This window comes from Morus notabilis, unplaced genomic scaffold (genome assembly GCF_000414095.1).
Source record: "Morus notabilis unplaced genomic scaffold, ASM41409v2 Scaffold830, whole genome shotgun sequence".
NCBI classification, from domain to species: Eukaryota; Viridiplantae; Streptophyta; class Magnoliopsida; order Rosales; family Moraceae; genus Morus; species Morus notabilis.
In genome coordinates, this window is record NW_010364217.1 from 56,395 (window position 1) to 76,347 (window position 19,953).

Below are 19,953 nucleotides of genomic sequence, written 5' to 3' on the forward strand. Positions count from 1 at the left end.
TTTGAGTAGTAAAGATTTTAGTGGGCAAATTAGATAGAAAATTATATAGAAAGTACATATGAGGAACTGTCACAATAGTAAAAAAAAAAAAAAAGGTTTAATTAGGGACACATCAATAAGGGCAAAATAGAGAACAATATTTATGAGATAACAATTAAGAGGATTGCATGGCAAAAAAAAAAAAAAAAAAAAAAAAACACCTTAAGTAGGGATATGTATGAGAACAATTATATTAATGGATCATTTATAAAAAGTTTTCTTATTTGACATCACTTTGATATGATATAAACACAACTTGAAATTAGATTAGTAGAGACATATTTGAACTTAGTTAATTACGAGGGGGACAAATATGAAAAAAAAAAAAAAAGTTAAAAAACTATAGGCAGTTAAAGGAAAAAAAAATCAAAACTTTAGGGGCTAAAAATTTTTTTCCTGAAAATTCCAGGGGGCATTTGGCCCCAACTCCCTCTGCTCCTGTGTAGAGACATAACATGTATGTTGGCTAAACAAAAAGGCATTGTGGGTATTTTGCCTTACAGATTATTGAGGGTAATTTGGGTATCTAAAAAATTTAGCTGGTCAAATGTGGGATAAAAATTATTTTTAGATCATTTTTAAAAAATACGCAGTATAAAACTGGTATTTTGAAGAAACACAAAGGGATGTTTCAGGTATTTCAATAATAAGATGTGTGAAAATGGTATTTTAATTAAATATAAAGAGTGTTTTAAATATTTTTCCCGTATAAACATATTAAGTAGTAGACTAGTGGAGAAAGTTGGATGTTCTTTCTGGATCCAGATCATTCCAGTTTAATTCAAGATGTGGTTTCCTCTTTGCTTTCCGCTCATGAGAACATATTTTTCATGATCACTCCTGCTGATGGAGATTGAGGCGACAATTTTTTATATGGATGGCAGTAGGGATCTAGGTCCATATAGTTTTGGGCGTTTCTTTTTCCAACGTTGTGGGCATATTGTTGGGCAGTTGAAGAATGCTTTTTCATGTGTTTGATTCATAAATTTTTTTTTTTTTTCTTTCTTGAAGAAGTCTTTCTCACGGGGGCGGAGGTAGATGAACATACTTATCCCCGTCTCTTTCACCATCCCGTCCGAATATTATCCTTATTTCTTTGAGTCTATGGATACCGAGACATTATCGAACCACATTAAAAGTCCGTCTAGTTCAATGATTTAAATTTTTAATTTGAATTGATATGTGATTTTATATGAGAGTATTTTATTATAATAAAAAAGTTAGATGTGATTGTTTTTGATAATTTTTTACTATAATAAAACTCAAAATTTAAACTCAAATCAGTAAAATGAACGAGACTTCAAATTATGTTGTTTTCTCTCTCTTTTTTGGTAAGTTATAATTTTCAATAAAAACATCATAGGGAACAGAACATACAACATTGTTGTGACATGCATCTATTTTCAGTCCAAGTATATTGTTCGAGCCCTTGGAATTGCTTTTTGGAGTTTAATCAATATATATATATATATTGGGTCTGTTTAATTTATTGATTTAAAATTTTAATTTGAGTTAATATTTAATTTTATATAAAAATTTTTTATTATAATAAAAAAAATTAAATATGATTATTTTAAAAAATTTTAAATTTTAAATTTTAAATTCGAATTGATAAAATAAACGGATTTTTTTTATTTTAGGAATTGATTCATTTCAATATAAGCTATGACGTCATTTGTTTTAACAAAATCAACTATGACATCATTTCAAAAATTAAAAAACTCAACCATGACGTCATCTTTTGGGATGTGCCAATCCAGTCATTGGATTTGGATTTAAAAAACGACTGATAGTTGTCATCATTTTCACACTAGCAGAATAAAATTGATAATTTTAATGGTAAAAATAAAATAATGTTTCTTTTTAATAGCACTCCTTGAAAATTTTCCATCAAATATTGCCCTAATTTCTCTTTTTTATTTTTAATAAAACAATCCTAATATTTTAATGAGAAAAAAATTATAATATTATATATATATATCACTTGTCCCTTGTTAACTATCTCATAATTAGTGAGATCAGTTGCATCAAAATATCGATATTCAACTTCATTAGTGCAAGTTTGGCGGTGCATTCTAGACGCATTTTTATCTTAAGACCAAAAACTGATTCTAATTTGAAAGTGTTTTGACTATTTAAAAAAGTTTTTAATCAAAGTCACAAAATGTTATTTCTTAAAAACTCTTATGAATAGATTTTAAAACTTGTATTTGAGCTTAAATAAGATATTATTGCATTCTAATAATTTTATGACATATTAGAAAATGTTAAAACCATTTGACTTATTGAAGCGATTTTAAAAATGTAATTTCAAACACATGAAAGTCATAACTTTTTTCTTCCTTTACCGATTAAAAGTATTTGCAGCTTTTACTTTTACAAAAAAATTAAAAGTAAAAACTTCGCGGAACCGACCCTTAGTATGCCAAAAAAAAAAAAAACAAAATCTATAATTGAGCTTTGACCTAAATTTCTAATTGATAAATTCTGGTGTCAACCAACTAGCTAGCTTTAATACAGTGTAATGGCCTAACAGTAATGTAGTACTGTAGTGAATTTGTAGTCACATATTCAAGTGTGTCGGATTACTCATAAGAGTATTAAATATTAAGTGCTTGTTTCATATTTCTCTAGTACTTGATTTAGAGTGTATGAGACCATGTCCGCATGTCCTCTTTAGTTTGCACATTCATAGAAGTAGGATGACGTGTTTCTCATCCCGAGAGATAGGATCCGCATGTATAGCTTTTAATGAACATTTCTGTCAAATGTTATAGGGTCTCTTCTCTCGTCGAACTTACATTATTAAAAAAAAAAAAAAAAAAAAAAAAAAAAAAAAAGAAGAGGTAGCTAGCTGTTATACATCAACTACACGAGTTTCACCATATACATAGTACTTTCTCCAAGGCGATATAGCATAATCCGCCGACGGCCATTTTGGGAATAATTGAAATGAATGCATTACTGATCTTATTTATTTCGCGAATTCGAGTTTTTAATTCGAATTGATATGTAATATTTTCTGAGAACTTTTTACTGTAATAGAAAAAATTAGATGTAATATTTTTTAAGAATTTTTTACTGTAAAAACTTAAAACTAAAAACTCAAATTGATAAAATGAACGAGCCCTGACAATAACCAGCAAATTTTGCTCCTGGGTCATTGCTTATAATTGAGCCAATTTTGTCCTGATCCTCTTCTTTCCCCTTTTCTCTTTCCTTGGCTAAATGCATATGGAAAAATGTAAATTTTCTAACAATGAAAGGTCTTACATTAAATGTCCGTACAAAATGACTATGCAAATGCAAAATACATCCATTATATACTCGATGTCGATAACTGTGATATATATATATATATATATATATATTTAGATATACTCGGAATTTGGCAGAAGGTATCTTTCTGCGTGGGACCCTCTGAATTGGTCGGTTGTCATCTCCATCAAATTGACGTGTACTTGAGGTTCCCTCCCCCCTCAAATCATGGCAAGTAAGAATTTTACTGTAATAACTTTGTTCATAGAACCAACCACATTAGGTAATTTGCATGCCAAGCATATCCCATTCTTGATTTGTTTTCAGTAAAAGCTGCAATTCAAATTGTTGAATAATCCAATTTATAATAAGTATAACATTGTCCGTAAAATAAATTTTGAATTCTATTTAAATCTATAAACTAAACGGCATTTAACTGTTCATACGCATGCACAGATTTCTGTTTTATTAAAATTAAAAAAAAAATTCACAAGAACGCTTATTAGTGGTCACCCATTTGTATTGATCTAGGGTTTGGATATTCCAGATGTCTTTGAAAAAGGCAACCAAAAGATCAAGCTTGCACCCAAATCTTGTTAAGAGATCCCCTACATGTGTACCCTTCCACACTAGAATACTTAGCAAGTCAAATATAAACAGTACTACGTTGGATGTTGAAAAGGAATTCTCTTATGAGTCAAGTGTTTATTTTGCATCCTACCAAAATTTAAAAAAAAAAAAAAACTAAAAGAGGTCAGGATATTCATAAGTTTCCAAGAAAAGAAAGAGTATATATACGGGGGGACAAGTGATCTATTAATGAGTCTCTCAGTTCTTTTGGCTTTTTTTTTTTTTTTGGTTAATTGCTAGAAAGAAAACAGCTCATTTTAATAGTAATACTATTTTATAATAAACTAATCTATTTTTCAACCTTTAAGAACAAATTAATTAGATATAAAGAAAACAGATCTTCGGCATAATTACTTTAGTATTTAAATTAGTAAACCTTTCAAAATCAGCCCTTCCAAAATTAGTGATTCCCCATTCACCTAATCAGTTCGAGAGACTCTCAATGTCATCAGTTTTAGGAAATATTAGTGCGGTGGTTAGGCTTATTTAGGCATCATTTATTTTACCAATTAGAGTTTTTAATTCTAAATTTTTACAGTTAAAAGCTCTTAAAAATGTCACATCTAATTTTTTTTTACTACAGTTAAAAATTATAAAAATAAACTTTTGATTTTAAAATACAAATATTGTAATGATTAAATGAAAAAATTAATTTAGGATAAAACTTTGCAATCGAGTGCGATTTTCCTATTTAAAAGTTAAAATTTGACATTGACACGCTAACTAAGTTTTAAGAGTTCGTCTTTGGTTCTCAATCATAGTTTTTGATTCTTTACAATATTTTTCTCTTATAAAAAATATTAAATTTAAAAAATCATGAATCATAATTTTAAATCTATGAACCAAACGTCCCGTAAATATTGCATTGAATATGCTCTTCTGTCAACAAAAAAAATCATTCAATTATTGTATGCTTATGGGGGGGAAAACGTATAGTTAATATGCAAAGACACTATTCAAAAAGGGGAGAATAAAAACGAATAAGATCGATAATGATCAAGAAAAAGATGAACAGACATATATAGAAAGGCAAATTCATAATGGCCCCATGCCATGTCAACTCATTAGGCCAATGATGTGATCTCCATCTTCCCTATTCCTTTCACCCTCTCTAGCTAGTCTCTCCATTTTTTCTATCACCGAAACAGAAAAAAATCCATCAAAAAAAAAAAAAATTCCATTGATGCTGCAATGTCCATCGATAGAGGCAAGGGTTTTGCGGAAGGATCGGGAAGCGATCAGCCGACGCCGGCAACTCCTAGCCGCTACGAGTCGCAGAAGAGGCGGGACTGGAACACCTTCGGGCAGTACCTGAAGAACCAGAGGCCTCCGGTGCCGCTCTCACAGTGCAACTGCAACCATGTGCTGGACTTCCTCCGGTATCTTGACCAGTTTGGGAAGACAAAAGTACACGTCCAAGGGTGCATGTTCTACGGGCAGCCCGAGCCCCCGGCGCCTTGCACGTGCCCGCTGAGGCAGGCGTGGGGGAGCCTCGACGCGCTCATCGGCCGCCTCAGGGCCGCCTATGAAGAGAACGGAGGGTTTCCAGAGACTAACCCTTTTGCCAGTGGTGCAATCAGGGTTTATCTGAGGGAGGTCAGGGAGTGTCAAGCTAAGGCTAGGGGAATTCCCTACAAGAAGAAGAAGAAGAAGCCGGATCAGATCACCAAAGGGAATGATCATGACGAATCCAGTTCCGGAATGCACTTTTAATTACTACGATCTATCTTGATCATTGTTCATTCTCCTTTTCAAACTGGTAATTTACTTATAATTATTTGCATTATCATATATATATATGTGTGTGTGTGTGTGTGTGTGTGTGTGTGTATTGGTTTTAATTTCTTGGAAAGCATATCTATGCATACATACACACAGACACACACACTTAATAATGTTCTGTGGTCATTTGATGGACTAATTTTTCTATCTGGTTACTTTGATGTATATTACAGGCATGATTTTGAGCTGTAAAACATGAAGATTAATAAAAGAATTAGAAGCACGAAATAGGGGGGGTGAAAAGATAGTTTGCTAACTTGAATTATTAACTATATTACATTATATATATCGTCAAAGTGGATACTTGGGTTATAAGTTTGACTGACATTAGTGACCCTGAGCAAACCAAAAATAATCAAATCCCAATGTGGGTTTTGTCTCTTCCTTTCATGCTAAACTAAATAATTAGCATATTGTATCCAACTCAATGATAGTGAACCCTAATTGGCAAAATCAGTCTTAATTAATATAGATTGAACTTCTTTCAATTAATATAGATTGAACTTCTTTCGTAATTAGTCCTTGATACAAAATTAGCACCATATATGCACACCTTTTGGACTGATTAGTTGAAATAATAAGTTCATGAATCGTATTGTTAGTCTCAAATTCTTATTCTTAGAAACACTCAAGCCGATTTCATTTATACATCTGAACGATTAGCTAGTGACTAGCTAGTGACTACTCTCTCTCTCTCTTTCTCTCTCTCTCTCTCTCTCTCTCACTCACACAGTCACGCAGGTATATATATTACACGCATGCACACTCTCTCATAATCTCCAAGCATAAATTACACACACATAATGTCACCGTTGATTTTGGTTCACTAATTTTAAATTAATCGTACGTTATTACAGTATTAACTTTCTTTCTGTAATCTGTCTCTTCAAAGATTCTGCAGATTTTCTGCCCCCATGAAGGTCATGTTAGATTTTACGCTTTAGATCTTTTCGGATAAATTGAACGGGCAAATGATTGAGATAAATGATTAATTAAGGTTTAAGGTTTCCCACGGGTCTCCTTAATGAATATTTTAGTTTTGTTTGGTGTTGAACTTTTGTATGCTTTCCTTACTTGCATTTTTTTTTTTTTTTTGAATGAAGCCATCATTCCGAATCTCTCCGCCATAGGAAACGCAATACAAAAAATATTTTATTTTATTATTGCCTTAAAATAATGGTCCCATTTAGCTACATTACTGAATCGTACTGATGGCTTTTCTCTATTGCAGAAGATATGATGTATAGGCAAGGGCAGTTTAGAACTTGCATATCCGTTGCTTGTTTTCTTGTTTCTTGTTTCTTATTTGTACATATTTGCATGTTGTCCTACAAAAGATTTTGTGGGGCATTTAAGTTTGTTCTTTCACGATCACAATATTGTTTAGCAGTTTTTCCATTGGCCTTCAAATTTATTTGGAAACAGTTACAACTTTTGTTGAGAAAATCTTATGCTATTGATATTTGTGCTTCCTCTTTACGTCTCAGCAACTTAGAATGAGTTATTAGTAGCACTCCTTGTGTTATTGTAATGTCAAAGTTTATCTAATAGATCTTTTTAATAAATGGCCGATGACTATATGCCCTAGTTCAACATGCATGTTCTGGAATTTTAAATGAGTTCATTTCGTGTTTTGAATTATATAGGCGAGTACTAGTAATTCAAAATACCTCCTTAATTTGTATACAATACTAACAAAATAATGAGGTGTATAAGTATATAAATACCTCTTAAATTATTAATTTTAAGTCATCTTCTCCCTGAATTATAGATTTTGTTATAACTTGTTCCCCGATTTATTTTTTTTTTTAAGATTAGGGATAAGTTGACACAAAATCAATAATTTAGAAGGTATATGTGAAATTACATTACTTAAGGCGGTGTTTGAACGATTTTACATAATTCAAAGTGAAGTGAATCTATTTTAAAATTCAAGAGGCATGTTGAATCAGGGTACATAGTTTACAGAGCATTCATGATATTAGTCATTTATTACTCAAACATTTCTCCAGTGTACTTGTCGGCTTCCTCCATGGTAAATTTCAGTATACTAGTTTCAATTAGTAATCTATGTTCTTTATTTATTTATTAATTTATTAATTTTTTTGTATTTTCCGCCTTATAGCTTTGATAGTTTGGAGTAATCTGGTTCTATAGTATTATCTGAATTGTTTTAGATGGTTCCTGTCAACTTCTTTCACATTTTACCTTTTAGACATATAATTAACGTCATTAATGTAATGCTATATCCGATTAATTGGTACTTTTTTCAGAAATATGCAGCATGATTTAGTTAGCTAACCACAGCGGTGCTCATGGTTCTGAATTTAAATTAAATCTCTTCGAAAATTAAAAAAAGTTTGTGGCATATACAGTTGGTACTCTTACTAATAATAAAAATATTTAGTATATACATGAAGTCTGATCTATTAGTGACAAGACTCTCACTAGAATTTAATCATCTGCAAGTCAAGGTTTATTAGAATTATTGGGTTATTAACGCAAATTAAAGGCCTAGTTATGTACACAAACTTTGTGATTAAATATCTATATATCTTGTGTTAAGATTTGGTTGGTAATCATTGACACAGACAAAGGCGACTCATATATATGTATGTATGTATGTATGTATGTATGTATGTATGTATATATATATATATATATATGTATGTTCTAACAATGCACGAGTACATCTCGAAATTGCTAACCGGTGCTATATTTAAATCGGTAATGTTTGTGAAATTCACTCCATGTTGAACCCTTCTTATGGATGAGCGGTACTGTAGGGAACAATTGATATTGTTTCCAAGTAATTGTTATCAAGTATAGGTCAAAAATTCTTCCGGAGTATGTGTATAGATTCTAAATTATGCATTATAAATATGTGTAAATGAATAAAATGCATCTTCATGAGTAGTGTTAAATTAGGTGACCAAGTATACACTAATTCATGAAAGCATAGCCTACTATATATGCAATAACATGTATATGCCCTTAATAATAGGACGGATGATGATCATAGTGATTTTTGGCATGTTATAAATTATGTAGTTTGTTATTGAATTATCTACATATACGATTATCTTAGTGCCTTTGATTAAGGCACAAATAATTATCCAAATTTTGTACGAATTGGTTTAAACTAGCTTTGTATTCAAGTTAACATGCATATTATTGCAATGTCTTACAATATTTTATACAATAAGTTTCTTCACATACGTACTTTTGTCATTGACTAGGATAATGAATTATGATTATGAATTTCGAAAATTAACTTCTTTTTGCGTGAAAAGAAAAGGAGCTTCATTTACGCAACTTAAATCTGCATATGACTTAGCATGTCTGCTCTCTGTTAATTGTTTGGTTTCTTCTTTGTTTGTTCTTTGTTTGAAAGGCATCTTCTTAATTCCTTATTACAAATGGGCACTTGGATTTTAATTAGTAGTTTCTACATACCAATATCATTTATTATACAGGAAATTCCCATATTTCTCCGTCTATTTTTCTTGTCTCACTCTCTGTCCTTTCCATTGGTTAGGAGGTATTAGAGAACTCGGCAAGCAAAGTGGATGAAATAAATTAAACAATTATTGTTCTTTAGATAATGTGTCAAAAAATGATTGGATATACAGAGAAACAAAAAAAATTGGACAGACAATGTTAATCTTACATATATGTGTGTGTCCATTAGTTCTTATAGCGTTAATTTGCATTGCATGTTATACAAAACCAGTCACAATACAGGATAGAAGACTAGAATGATGAAAGACGCAATACTCCAACTTTGAGCAACTATTTATATATCTATTTGTTTTGATCATGTTCTATCATAAAGTAAGATAACAAAACGTATAATCCGTTAAAGTTAACTATCTACTTTAGAAATCCAAATGCTAATGAGCTGGAAAACTTATTAAATTAGTACTTGCTGACTTTTTATTTATTTATTTATTTCTTTAATGAATTACGATCTTTTTTAGATTAACTGAAAATAAATATTTCTTTCTTCGTTGCAGGGCCAGGGGTTGATCGTCTGGGGAATAAAAGCAATGAAAAGGAAAGTTGTTGCATACATGATCAAATATATATCTTGAAGTTTTCGATATCGATATATTTTGAATGTGGGTTTTTTTAATTTTTCTACTCATGATGGGTTGCTATTATCATCGAGCTGGAAGTTGTCTTATGATGGTTTATTAGGAGCGCACGTACGAAGTGTTTGTCCTTTGGCAATAATCTGTAAGAAATAATTAGCTATATATATATATATAACTCTTTTTGTGTAATTAATTACTTATGAATTGGATATATAGTAGAGTATCGGATACATCCTCTATTATATTGTCATCAATGTTATCAGCTTCTTCTATGCACTACTACTGCTAGCTTCTTTCGATTATACACACACACATATATATGCTTGACACCCTGCAACTTTAGCTTGCTTATGATCATGAACAGTCCTAATTACATCTAAATTATATAAATATTAACGTCACAGTTAAACATAATGAGAACAGCTATTTATTTAAATTCACCTTTCTATACTGAATTTGGAGAACTCATGAACCATCTTTGGGGAAATTTCGCAAATAATTTTGTCAGTTGTCACTTAATTTGCATTTGCATGCATGTGTGTGTATATATATATGTAAGTACTTGTACTGTTTCTCATTAACTACTTGATAATTTTTAAAATGTTTATATCAGATATTCCTCAGATTTAGTCCCTGGAGGTTTTCATTTCAGTAACTATTATTAATAATCTTGTTTGAAAAAACCGGCTTTATAAATTTAAAATGTTTACTTCTACAACTATAATAATCTAAGGCCATCTTTTGTCCGGTTAGTTTATAGGTTTGAACAGATAGTTTAAATAGGAATCAAATTTTTTATGAGACAAAATCTTAACAAAAAATTTAAAATGTTTACTTCTACAACTATAATAATCTAAGGCCATCTTTTGTCCGGTTAGTTTATAGGTTTGAACAGATAGTTTAAATAGTAATCAAATTTTTTATGAGACAAAATCTTAACAAAAAGTTTTGGTTCAACCTGTGAAACAAACAGGCCACTTGTATTTACCTCTCTCACAAAAAAATAAGAAACCTAAAGCTGATGTGAGTAGCTCCCTCTTCAGCTTAATATATGTATATTTATAAACTTGTCCATATATATATGGTGGATTTACGTAGGTCCTACTTAAGAAATTAAATGTAATGTTTTGCCTCCGGCTTAAAATATATATCTTGTTCTTTGTGGCTAAAACATATAACAAGAGTACTTTAATTGGACATATCTTCAGATGAAATTAGGGTTTAATGGATATATGTGAGTTATCATTTCAAATGTACTAACTAGAATATTAGATTAATTTATTTTAGACATATCTTCTGATAAGTACTAAGACTGTTCTAGCACTACTCAAATTTCTCCTCCATACTGTTATAATATTCGTACCTAGAGAGACTATATAGTGCTAGAAAACAGCTAAAAGTAATTTATGAAACTTAATTTCTCCTCTGAAGGAATAAGATTAAAGACATACTGGAATCAACATGCATATAGCGGAAAGAAATTAATAGAAAAGAAAGAAGAAAATAAAAGAATTAAGTTAGAATAAATCAATTTATTGATCTTTTGGATAATTTGATATAGTTAAAGGGATAAATCAATTAAACTAAGATGATACGAATACTATATTATGCATTATGTAAACGATGATACAAATTAACAACTTCTTCTCAAGTAAAATTTGGGTATTCAACCCACAGCAAAGAAAACTAAAACTAATAAGAAGAAATTATCAAATTTTATATAATTCATGTGCTTTGGATTTCCCCAAAGTCTAGTTGTTTGTGAATCAGTTCAATTAATCAAGAAAACATTACAAAGACATGAACCCACTTATCAAACTAATTTGTATAATTTGTTCCGATAAAATTTAAATTTGTATCATGTTTTCTCCCCAATTCTGGCTTGAATTCAAATATTTGTTAGTGCAGGGTAGAAGATTGACAACGAAATAAAAACTATAATCCAATGCCATATGTGTTCGTTCTCCACCATCAAAATGATCCACTCCCATTGATTCTTACTGTGATGGTTAAGAATTTTGCCACCATCTCGACCATTGCAGTGGCAATCAATGAGAATAGATCATTCTGACGGTGGAGAACGAACACACACGAAATACAAACACGTATTTATAGTTAATTAAAATAAAGCAAATAGTACATGAAGTAACCACTATATATGTTTTGTGATATAAAGATGTAATTAAATGACCCTCGATAGTTCTTTGTTTCAAACTATACCGGTTTTCAAGAACGAAACTGTCAACCACTCGGCCATTTCTCCGAAAGAAAATCTCTATTTTCTTTGTTCATCGAATAGAACATAATGATATAAGTTGATACTATTACTATTGATATAAAGATATTGAGTATAAATCTATAGGTCTATCTATCTCTATATATAGATGCATGATATAGCGTTCCCCTTTGTAAAGTCAAAAACTGTCCTCGATGGATTTTACTCCTTAGCAACAACAATGTTACTTTTTCCTCCCTCGAAGAAAAAGGTGAAATGTGTGTGCATAAGTAGTCTTTATTAAACAAATAATTAAGTAGTCTAAAACAAAAGGAAATTGAATGCCAATAAGTGTAAAGAGGATACTATAGCTTTGGTTAGCCTCGTTCACTTCGCTGATTCGAGTTTAGAATTCGAGTTTAGATGTGATTTTATGTGAGAGCTTTTTACTATAACAAAAAAGTTAGATGTGATTGTTTGTGAGAGCTTTTTACTGTAGAAAAACTCGAATTCTAAACTCGAATCAACGAAGTGAACGGGAATTTTTTTATTTTCCTGGTAGAAAGTTCGATTCCTCTCTGTGAAAAAATATGGTATTTTGTTGATTTATCTATGGTGTTACATAGAAAAGAGTTTTGCATATGCGCCAGATCATGGCCTTTCCAGTCCCGGGGCTTTTCTCCCTAGTAGGATTTATGTGGCGAAAAAGTCAAAAATACCCTTAAAATGATAAAAAAAAATATATTATTTATGTCGCCACACTAAAAAAAGTAAACAATTATCATTTAATTAATAAAAAAAATAAAAAATCATAATAACATTTAATTATTTAAAAATAACATAATTAATAGATATTCATAAAATCATAATAAACTACCCGTTCACTTTACCGATTCGAGTTTAAAATTTGAGTTTTGCTACAGTAAAAAAATTTCAGAAACAGTCACATCTAACTTTTTATTACAATAAAAAACTCTTACATAAAATCACATCTCAACTCGAATCAACAAACTAAACGGGCCCAGTAGTACTTTTCTATTCGTAGTGTTGTTTAAGCCCACATTTGACCTCTAATAGTTTATCAGAAATAGTAGAAAATAGGCCAATATGAAAAGCTTAAGGAAGTATATAGACCAACTTTTAGTTATAGAAATTGATAGGCCATAACTTGTCAAGTTATGGTTCATAACCAGATAAGTTATGAACAAACTTAACAAGTTATGGTTCATAGCCAGACAAGTTATGGATAAAAACCGTAATTTATGGACAACAACTTGTCAAGTTATGGTTCATAACTAGACAAGTTATAGACAAAAACAGTAATTTGGCCTATTTATTAATTTATGTAAACTATTGGCCTATTAATTTTAATTCATCTCAAGTCTTAGCCTATTTTCCTCTTTCTCCCGTAGTTTATTGATTTTGGGCATTAATGGAACGTCAGCTTTCTCCTTGCTGTTGTTTCAGTTATATGGTTGTGTCTAATTTTTCATTTGTTTTCCTCGTTAAATTTTATTATTATTATTTTATTTTTTTTGCTAATTTGAAAATTTATTATTCCATGAGAAGAAGGGCCACAGACACACGAAACGGAAAAGGCAAAGAGGAACCAGACAGTGAAAGCAAAGAAAACAAAAGCCACCATGAGGGAACTATTACGACTTACGCATCGCCGACGCTACAACAAGCTTCGACCTCACGCCATCATGCTCGAAGCTACTTCAAGAGTCCACGTCAGATAATGCCTGTGGCAGGATAAATCAATAAATCCAAATAGTCAAGAGGTTATCTACAAGATAAGATAAAGTGTACCAGATTCAAATATGAATTCAAATTGTAATTAGGAGATAAATCCCATGATTTACGAAGGGATAACATATTTAGGGCCGGCAATATGAGTCACGATACGACGACACGATTCGAAAATGGCACGAATTTTGCGGGTTAGGGTTGAGAAAAAAGATGTTCGGATCAGAATCGGGTTGACCTGAAATTGACACGAAAAACACAGGTCAATTTCGGGTTGGACCCACCTAACCCAAACACGACACGAAACTCGTAAAAAACTAAAAAATACATATATTTTTCATTTCATATTTTAAATTTTATTATGAACTTATCATATCATGATAGTTATACTCAAAATCTTATACTTTATTTGCTTAATTTCAATGGATGTTATTGTAATTTAGTGTGTTATGAATTTTAAGTTATTTTTAATATGTAAAAAGCTAAATAAAAGTATACAATTTTCGTGTCGATCTCGGATTCACGGGTCAATTTCGTGTCACGGGTCGTGTCGTGTCAACTCGTAAAGTGGTCGTGTCATGTTCGTATTGTGATTTTTAAATAATTTCGTGTCACGGGTCGTGTTCGGGTTGGCTGTAAATTTAAAAAAAAAGATCAAAACATGACAAGAATACGACACGTGACACGAATTGTCACGCCTAAACATATTATCTTAAAATCCCAAGAGGATAAAGAGATACTGAGAGCCCTAATCTGATTGAGATAAAATATCTATAAATAGAGACTAGAAATTCCTTATAAGGACGGATAGACAACTTGAAGCTCTAAGAGATTTTTTGTTCTTCTTGTACTTTTGAGAATATAGTGAAAAGCTCATAGCTCCAAAGATGACATATTACTGAACTTCTATCAATGTTGCGTTCTTTATTTTTAGCATTTAATATTTTTCGATTTGCATGTTAGTATTCCTTGGAGAGAGTTAATTCAAGTTGACGAATTTTCACCGTTAATAAAAGATGGCCCGAACCTCCTATTGGTTGAAAATCCAATAAGAAGGTGAATCTCTGAATGGTTTCAAGGAAGACGCATAGCACGGCTGCAAACTAGGAAAACCAGGACAACCAAATCGTTGGGGTCAGAGGTGACACAACAAATCAGGAAAATTAGCAAGAGCAACCTGTTGATTGAACAAATGTAGCAGGTCGAGACGACAAGATGAGGCGAGTGATTTTTATTTTAGTATTCCTTTCAAAATAATTAATTTTCTCATTTGTGTAATTAAAATAGGTGAAAAGGAGCTAAATTGAAAACTTAGAATTGAAATGGGGTCAAAAAAGCAAGAAAAAAATATCAGAAAATTCAAATTAAAGCCGGCTCCAAATAATACCCGCTCGCGAGAGTGGAAAATGGCAAGAAATTCGCTCTCTAAGCCGTCAACTCCGACAAATCGCGTGCAGCTCACCTCGATAAACGCGTCCCAACAACATTCCAGCCATCCTCTGCGTGCCGCGTGTCCCACTCTGTGAACGCTAGGGCTATAAGGAAATCTAGCCTACCCGAGAACCTGGCCGCACCGAGCTAATTTCCCCTTAAAATTTCAATTTTTCTTTTTTAATTTTCTTTTTTGGATTTTAGAATAGATACCCTGAAATTTGTGAGGCAGAGTGCGGGTTTGAAGATGAAGCCAGTGACCCCGACCTGGCCGAACGACAATACTTGAAGATTTCACTTGATATTAGCTAGGCCCAAATCTACCCATATAATTCTCATTAAAAAATGAACTTTGGCTAGCTCCCATCGCTTCTCTGCTCAACCATCACCCCCATATAATATAAACATATATGTTTAATAAAAAGCCCTTCAATCAGGCACTTCCCATTTATTCTTCTCATTTTCGTCTCTTAGGAGACGTTTGGTTCATGGATTAGAACCATGTGATTAGAACCATTTTCGATTTATGTGTATTTTTTGTGAGAGAAAATACTGTAGCTAACCACGAACCATGATTCGAATCAGGGAACGAATCCCCCAACCAAACAACACCTTACTCTCTCTCTCTCGCTCCCCCAAAGTTTCAGGCCGTAATTTGTCTCTACTACTCATCTCTCATCTATAACTATTTTCAACCAAGAGCAAGCCCACCACCCGAGCCGTCCCAAGATGATCTGAACAAGCCAAATTGATGCACGCATTGGCGGTCAGCTTGGTGTTGTGGCTCATATTTTTCCTACCCCAACAAAAACAGGGGTACCCCGGCCCTACCTGGCCGATTTACATCCTTAGTCAGTGCCTTACTCAACAAAACCAGCTAGATCTCCTGTTTCGTACTCCAGCTCTCTTCCGTGCACTATCAGCTTTCCACCGGCGCGACACCTGGCCACCACTTAACGCTCACGCACTCGCACGCTACCACCTGTCCCCCGCGTCAAGCAGCCCTACAAGTTTTAGCTTAGATTTTTATTTTATTTTCTACATATTCTCAAGAAGAGGACATCTAGAAGGACTAAAAATAAAGAGGAAGAAGATGAGAGAAGGAACTTCAAATGGGTTTTTCGTATCATGTTTTATCTCTTTATTTATCTCGTTTGTTGGGATAGTTTGTTAGTGCTCTGGAGAGATTAACAAATAGGTTACAGATATTCGACTACAACGGGAATAAGCTTAATTAGTTCATTTAGGAGTTTCATTTAGGATTAACTTGGTGAATCAGTTCCCTAAAACATTATTTTTATCGCTTTTTTATTTTAATTTATTTTCTTTAATTATTCTTATTTATATCGGCCGTTCAAATTATCCACAGAGTTAATCATTTCAGTAATTAATCTAAATTAGCATAATTCTCGTCAGATAGACACTTTTATTTACACACTTTATTATTTAAAACGACACGTATACTTACGCGAGAAAATTTCTCATCACTGCCAGTTCCCCTATATTATGGAAAAGGTGATCCTAATGATCACTTGAAAATATACATTAAGCACATGCTGCTACCTGGGTACCCGAAGAGGTAATGTGTTGTGCCTTCAAGAATCATTAACTAATAGAGCGAAAAGATGGTTCCGATCCCTAAGACTAGAGGTTATCTACAAGATAAGTTTACTAAATTCAAATATGAATTCAAATTGTAATTAGGAGATAAATTCCATGATTTACGAATGGATAACAGATTATCTTAAAGTCCCAAGATGATAAAGATAGACTGAGAGCTCTAATCTAATTGAGATTAGAGGATCTATAAATAGACTAAAAATTTCTCATAAGGACGGACAGACAAACAACTTGAGGCTTGTTTAACTCTTGAACTGGTTTAAAGCAGACGTTTCGTAACACTGTAAGAGCGGTCGATCTCACGAAAAGGTTTCAAAAAACAAACAAAACAGATTAACAGAAATTAAATATTAGAAGAGATAAGAGAAATATGAAAAAATATATTTATTTTAGAAATTTTGAGATAATAAAAATAAAGTGTGAAAAATAAATAAACAAATTACGAAAAAAGATAGAAGTAAGAAATTCTAATTATCAAGATCAATTTCAAACATTAGAATATCATCGCATCAGTTAATTCTTCTTATATTTTCGGGTTGATAAAATATATAATTCTCCCAAATCGACTATATTTTCGGGTTGATAGAATCTATAATTCTCCCAAATCGACTATATACCCTCATGGATAAAGCAGTAAAGGAACAATCATAATAATATCACTTTGCGAAATAAAGATTCCTAACTCTAGTATATACCTCTTGACATAAAGAGGTAAAGGACAAAATTATTTAGCAATCTATTATCCGGAAAAAATAAAATAAAATGTTGTCACTACATAATATTCAAAGTGAACATAAGATGAGAAAATCAATAGAAACAATAATAAAATGATATAAAAATTTCAACTAAACAAAAGAACTCTCGAAACTTACTAACCAAAAGAAAAACTAAAGAAACAAGATCTGAAAAATGATAAAACTTTTATTGCTGAAAATTCTCTCAACTCTTGAATGAAGAACAAAGCTAAGCGCACCTCCTCTATTTATAGTGTTTTGGAGCCGCTGGAAAATAAGGAAAGAAATCCGCAAAAGTGGAAATAAAATAAAATTACAACTAAAATGGGAAGAAAATAAAATTACAAATTAAATGGAGATATCAAATATTTTAGTTGGGAAGCAATGCGAAACCGTTAAGCTCGGCCACGGATTGATCATGAATGTGAATAGCAATATGGTTAGGTGCACTTAAGCATTTTTGGCAAGCTCGAGGTGGCTGATTGGAAAAGCAAAGAAGGCAACAAGGGAGGGACTTTAATTGGTAAGCCACGGCTGATTGCTTGGTACAAATTATTAGAGCTTGAAATAAAAAGCTTGGATGGCTAGATTTAAATATTTGATTGGCACATTTATAGGATTAAGACATCCATCATACGCCTTGACTTGAGAAGGAAAGTGCTGCAAGCTAGCTTGGCATGAATGGACACGGCTGGATGCAGCTTGACTCCTGCAGTTGGGATTTTTGGTTCAATTAATTTGGATTGCACGCTTTCCTTTTCTGTATTGCTTTTTAAATCTGCAATTAAATAAGCAAAAATTAAACATTTTCCAATTTAAATATTTTAAATAAAAATCATGAAAATTTATAATTATAGCTCAAATAATTTAGCATATAGTTAGTTATAAGCAATATTCATAGTGCATTTTTGTGCACTTATCAAGGCTCTAAGAGATTTTCTAGTTGATCTTGTACTTTTGAGAATATAGTGACAAACTCAGAGCTCCAAAGAAGACATAAGCATTACACCAGTTAAACCTTTATAAATTTTGTGTTCTTATCTATTTTCTGCATTGAATCATTTTTTTATTTGCGTGTTAATATTCTTTGGAAAAGAGTTAATTTGAGTTGACGATTTGCCACAGCAATGACATAGCAGCTAAAACTTGGCCTTGAGAGTCACGGATGAGCGCAGCAATGACCGAGTTATGAGCACCAACCGATACATCAGAATTTACTTTCCACCTGCCTAGAGGGGGAGGTAGCCACTCCTTAGAAACCGTCAGCACATAATACTTCTTGTTTCCTCGTTAACTAGTTAAACAAGTTGCCCATCTCTTAATTTCTTTTGTCCGTTTTTTATTCTTTTTATTGACATTGAATTAATTCCACTGGTCGTTCCAGGATTTATAATTAGAAGAATCCTTGTAAACATGGAGATTTTTTTTTTCTTTTTCTTATAATCATAAAGAGAGAAAATGTTGAAGATAACCAGAGAAGTATTGATTCAATTTTGAAAAGTACAGTTACTATTGGACCTTCTCTGCTCTAATATCAAATTTAATTTATCAATTCTTCCAAAAACATAAACTACCAAAGGGTTGGCCACCAACGGTTCATATATTTTAACAAAATATATCAGCTTTCAAAAAGTAATTACAAAACAGCAAAAGTTACAAGAAATGCCAGAGCAGGTGACAAAAAAAAAAAAAGATTATTATTACTGGTACCCCTTGAATTTTAAGATCATTCTCAATTTGTTTCTTGAACTTTAAAAACTCAAACTTTAACCATTAAACTTTAATTTGTTCTCACTTAACCTCTTTTGTCGTAATTTTAATTAAAAACAGATAAAAAAAAGAGAGTAAAGGAGTCACATACTCTTACTGTTTAAATTTTAGTTAAAAACATAAAGATAAAAACTACATGGTCACATGTAACCCCCATTTTTTCTTTCCGATTTTAGTATAAATTCTAATAAAATGGTTTAAATGAGACAAATTCAAAATTTAGGAAGTAAAGTAGAGTTTTTAAAGTTTAAGAGGCAAAGCGAGAATGACTTAAAAATTTAGGGACACTAGTGAGATTAATCCTAAAAAAAAAATAGTAACAAAATCCAATGGAGAAGCACCATCTCAAAATTTTGTAAAGCAAAAAGATTAAAGAGAAAAAACAATGAAAAAAAAAAAAAAAAAAAAAAAAAAAAAAAAAAAACCTCCCTGTAAATAGAAAATGAAAAAAAAAAAAAAATGAGAAAGCAATATGGAATGAGGAGTCCTAAACAATAGCCTGGTCTCCCCCTCCCATTTTACTAGTTTTTTTAACGTGTTAAAGACATCTTAATAGTTCATTATTTAACGAATAATGATAAATTTATTTATACAATTATTTAAGGATTTTTTATTTATTTTAAAAAGA

The 19,953-nt window shown here is 31.7% G+C and overlaps 1 protein-coding gene across 1 annotated transcript; it reads left to right on the forward strand.

The window, feature by feature from the left end:
* Positions 1–5,000: 5,000 nt before the first annotated feature.
* LOC21393639 (protein LIGHT-DEPENDENT SHORT HYPOCOTYLS 10) lies at positions 5,001–10,077 on the forward strand. The gene is made up of 2 exons (XM_010106090.2): positions 5,001–5,686; positions 9,726–10,077. Exon 1 carries the CDS (start codon positions 5,119–5,121, stop codon positions 5,638–5,640), a length of 522 nt encoding a protein of 173 aa, XP_010104392.1. The 5' UTR covers positions 5,001–5,118; the 3' UTR covers positions 5,641–5,686; positions 9,726–10,077.
* The last annotated feature ends 9,876 nt before the right edge of the window (positions 10,078–19,953 follow it).